This window comes from Phalaenopsis equestris, unplaced genomic scaffold (genome assembly GCF_001263595.1).
Source record: "Phalaenopsis equestris unplaced genomic scaffold, ASM126359v1 Scaffold000364, whole genome shotgun sequence".
In the NCBI taxonomy this organism is placed as follows: Eukaryota; Viridiplantae; Streptophyta; class Magnoliopsida; order Asparagales; family Orchidaceae; genus Phalaenopsis; species Phalaenopsis equestris.
The window spans coordinates 294,421-298,758 of NW_018164806.1; the positions used below are offsets into that span (position 1 = coordinate 294,421).

Here is a 4,338-nt window from a genome sequence, read left to right on the forward strand (position 1 = left end):
TTATTTATTTATTTTAATAGTAAAATCAATTAATAATTGGCCAATGTCTATTAATATTCATGAGAATAATTCATCATTAATGCTTGCTAAAAAGGCTTTCATGGTTCTACTACTTTTTATGGACGGCTATTTAAAGGATTTAAGTTTTGTAATGATACCCATTATTAATTGTCTTAAATTGGATAAATAAAATTGATAAAGTATTTATTTGTGCTTTGAATGATATGAAGGAGGTCTACAAATGTATCTTCATTTTATTAAATGGTGCTTTATCTTGTTTTGTAAGAACTTAATTTTGGAGTCCTGATCAATTGAACGCACTTATGATATAGTGATTGAGGTGTCAAAATGGCTGAATTTGGGAAAGATGTGATTTTTGATGATGTGCTAAATATGAAAATACCGCACAAAAACTTCAATGAAATATGTCAAGAATTAAATATTGAATCATGTATGTTTAATGAAGACTTTATGGTTAAGGGGGTGATACCAAACAAAAATTATCAGATACAGTCATACAGATCATGCATTTGTGCACTTGTGCACTTTGGGCATACTTATAGGGCTGTCAAAACGGCTCGATGTTCGGTTCGCGAACAACAGCTCGATCGTTAAGTTAACAAGCTGAACACGAACAACACAAACAAATATTTGTTCGTTCTTGTTCGGCTCGTTTTGGCTCGATATATATTTTTGATGAATAGTATTTTTAAAAAAATTAATTGGCTAGAAGGCTACAAAGATTTATAACAAATAAAATTATTAAATTAGATTCAAATAATGTTTTAATATAACAATAAGTTTTAAATTTTGTCCCAACCTTTAACATATGACTATGTGATTAGAATTGTCAAAACGACTCTTTGTTCGTGAACGGCTCAGACGGCTCATGTTCAGCCACAAGAACACACTTTTTGAGCTCGAAATATATTCAACTCGTGTTTGGCTCGTTTACGCCACTATCTTCATGTAACAAAATGGTAGGCTCACAATTAAAGAAAATCCAAAACTTATAACTGCAATTTTTATTTGCAATCTTTTATGAAAAATATAATTTTTCTACTAAAAAAATGTAATATTTCGACCGATTGCTATTAGTCCTCTGTAACGGCAAGAGAGCAAATTTAATTTCACCAAGAATGCTAAAAGATGGGAGACCGTCTTGGCGTCCCCTTCCGTCGGACGGCCCTTAGCTTTGGATTGGGTGTAGGCAGTTCGATACAAGGGCTGAGATCCTCCACTCCCCAATCGGACGGCTCCAAAGATCCGATAGAAAAAGCGCGCTCCTCCTCCTCCTCCTCCTCCTCAGGGGAGAGTTCAAGTCCTTCAAGTTTCGCCGGAGAGCAGCCGCCGTCAAGTTCCGGCGACCTCGCCATCTCCTCGAAGACTTTGCATGCGATGGAACAGTACCCGTTGTGCTCCGCCACCGTTCGCCGGCAAGACTTGCAGAACGAAGTGGCAGCGACGGCGGACTTCGACGGCTTCGATTGCATCTTAGGGTTTAGAAGGACTACCTTTGCTCCATTCACAATGTAGGGCTGCATCCATCCATCAATCGAGAAAAAAAAAAAAAAAAAAAAAAAAAAAAAGATCTCTCAATAATCCCTTAAATTGAACGCGAACAGGAATGATTGAATGAATTACCTGAACTCCGGAACAATCCGTGAACTTCTGCATATCGCGTATCCTAATCACGTTCTGGTATATGTAGCGCCGAATCTGAAGCAGACAATGGTAGCGATGCGAGGAAGATGGGGAGGAAACGCAGAAGGAGCACATGGACTCGTTACAGTCGACGCAGTAGATGTTTATCTCGCTCTTCTTCTTAATCCCTTGATGCTCAGCACAAGCGCCGAAGAATTTGGTCTCGAGAAGCAATTCCAGCCACGAAGGCTTCTTCTTCTTCTTCTTCTTCCCGTTCTTCTCCTCCATCATCTTCGATTTATAATGAAACGCATATCCAACCTAAAATTCAGTAAGAAGGAGCGAACAAGATTAAAAATCATGGCTTTAATCGAAGGATTTCGGAGAATTTGGGCGAAATTACCATGGCTTTGGTTGATTTCTGAATGCGATTAGGGTTTTAAGAGATCCGGGGATGGAGAAAAGGGAGTTTGGTTTATGGAATCGATGCGGTTCTTATGGGGGCGGAGGCGGCAAGTGACGAGCGCGAAATGGGCTGTCTCGAGACTCTCAGTTCGCCGCGCTGAGAAAACCCTAGGCGGATTTGGACACGTGGAATGGCTACGGCGGTGGGTTTGATTTCCCGCCAATTCGAGCGGAGATTCCGTTTAAGTGGGTTCCACCCACTTGTCTCGAGCAGTCAGCCACTGTTCCTGCTTTTGTTGGGTGAGCTGTCCAACCCTGTCGCATAATGTCCGGGCTTTTGAATTTATATGTTTAATACTAAAATTTAAATTTTTATATTCATTTGCATTTTTATGCATGCAAAAGTTGAAATTTAGGCGTTATAATATGTAAATACATTGGAATTGAATGATATGCATGTAAATCTTCCTTATATATATTTATTTATTTCTAAATAAAGATATTAAAATTTTGGTTAAAAAAGGTTATCAGCCTGTATTTAAAACTTGTTCAATCGAAATTCAAGGTACCTGAAATAGCCATTAATGTTTCATTGATTGGAAATACATTTACTAGTTTATTTTTATTTATTTTTGGAAAATTTATATACAAACCAATCAATTCTCATGAATATACATCCAAACTTTGATATTTATGCTTATAACATCTTAGGATCAAAAACTTTGTGAAATTTTTCGCGGGATGTTACAGAGTTGGAGTGATTATTCTGCGCGGACAACGCACATATTTAAAAATTTTTATTTTAAAAAAAAAAATTAAAGCGGGGCCACTGACATATATTTTTGGTAGAGGAATTATTTTGATCGGTTCACCGCACGCAGTTTATACGCAATAATTTTTTATATTTAGTGGTTTGTATGTAAATATGAATGTTTATGTAAAATAGGTAAATACATGAGATATGTGTGGTATGCAATCAAATGCCCTTTTTTATACTTGAATCGTTGTTACCAATAAAAAAAAAGCGGCTATTTTCTTGTGCCCCCCATGGAGGAAAGAAGGTGGTTTTATTCATTAATTTAGAATCCGCCATGCCACAGCACACTTCGCCCTTTCCTTGCACGTCTTCACTATCTCTGTATAATGTATGTTCCAGGAAGCACTCTATCAAGCCATGAATCACACCATTCATTTTTTCGTTTTGTTTTATAAAACATATATGTAACCATTCATGCAATGCCATGAATTTACCAACTCAAACTTATAAATACCAAATAAGAGGTCAGAGTTGGGATTCATGATATAAAATCTGAGGCAGTCAAATCCTGTAGCATTTTCTCTCTATTAGCAAAGTTCAGAACGTCTCTCTCTGTCTGTCTCTCTTCTTCTTTCCCCTAGGCAGTGTGAATTTTCGGATAATCAAGAGTCCATTAATATACATATCAGAGAAATTTAGTTTGAAATGTGTTTGCTCGAAATAAATTTTTGTTTGGGGTAGTAACATTATCAACTTCAACAAACTAATATAATCTAGATTCTAGAGTGCATAAAAAATATTAGGAAAATCACACATATAGTAAACGACTTTAACACTATGCATAGCCCACGAAAAAAAGTCATATGACTAATCAAGAGAGCAATCAACGGGAGCAGAGCATAGCGTACCTAGTTTTCTTTGGTAAAGTTTGCCAAACATAATTAATCATGCCACTATATTTCAGGGTTTTATTCTTGTAAAAATTTATTAGGGTTTCGATGGAAGTCATGATAAAAGTCTATTTTTTTCTTTGAATCAATTTCCCAAGCTAGGTGACAAAAGATGAACTCTCTCAGATGAGGTAATTTGAAATCTTATTCATAAAAAATTTTTTAAGGGAATTCTTAGTGCATTTTGCCCCTGCAATTAGCTAATGAAAGCTTAAATTATATTTGTGAAAAAACTTGTCTGATTTGCACTACTAATTTTAACTGTATTGAAAGGATATTTTGTTAGAAAAGCGCGAGTATTTAAAAGCCTTCCAAGTATAAATCTTTCTACAAAAAGCCGAATAGACGCTGGATTGATTCTGGTGATTAATGTAACACTGTTTGGCACTTCATATCCACAGCGGTCCGCACCATTGTCGCGGCTCGATCTTATGGGTCTCGGCCCTCTATATTGGAACGGAAAATTCATGATTTTGACGTGAGAGTGAGCAGATGTGGGCATAGTTGCTGAAGAGCTTTCAGTTAGAACTGTTGCTAGCTAGAGGCACCTTTAGCTATGCGTAACTCTTTTCAATACCTCGT

The 4,338-nt window shown here is 36.7% G+C and overlaps 1 protein-coding gene across 1 annotated transcript; it reads right to left on the reverse strand.

The window, feature by feature from the left end:
* Window positions 1-938: 938 nt before the first annotated feature.
* Window positions 939-2,378, reverse strand: LOC110026344. The gene is made up of 3 exons (XM_020727237.1): window positions 2,048-2,378; window positions 1,645-1,965; window positions 939-1,538 (listed from the first exon to the last, which is right to left on the reverse strand). The coding sequence occupies exons 1-3, from the start codon at window positions 2,048-2,050 to the stop codon at window positions 1,143-1,145; spliced, it is 720 nt and encodes a 239-aa protein (XP_020582896.1). The 5' UTR covers window positions 2,051-2,378; the 3' UTR covers window positions 939-1,142.
* Between the last annotated feature and the right edge of the window lie 1,960 nt (window positions 2,379-4,338).

Bases quoted from the DNA above. Each gene is read 5' to 3' on its own strand.
- LOC110026344 (XM_020727237.1), bottom strand. The intron at 1,539-1,644 runs GTAATTCATTCA...GGATGGATGCAG, and splicing joins CGGATTGTTCCGGAGTTCAG to CCCTACATTGTGAATGGAGC.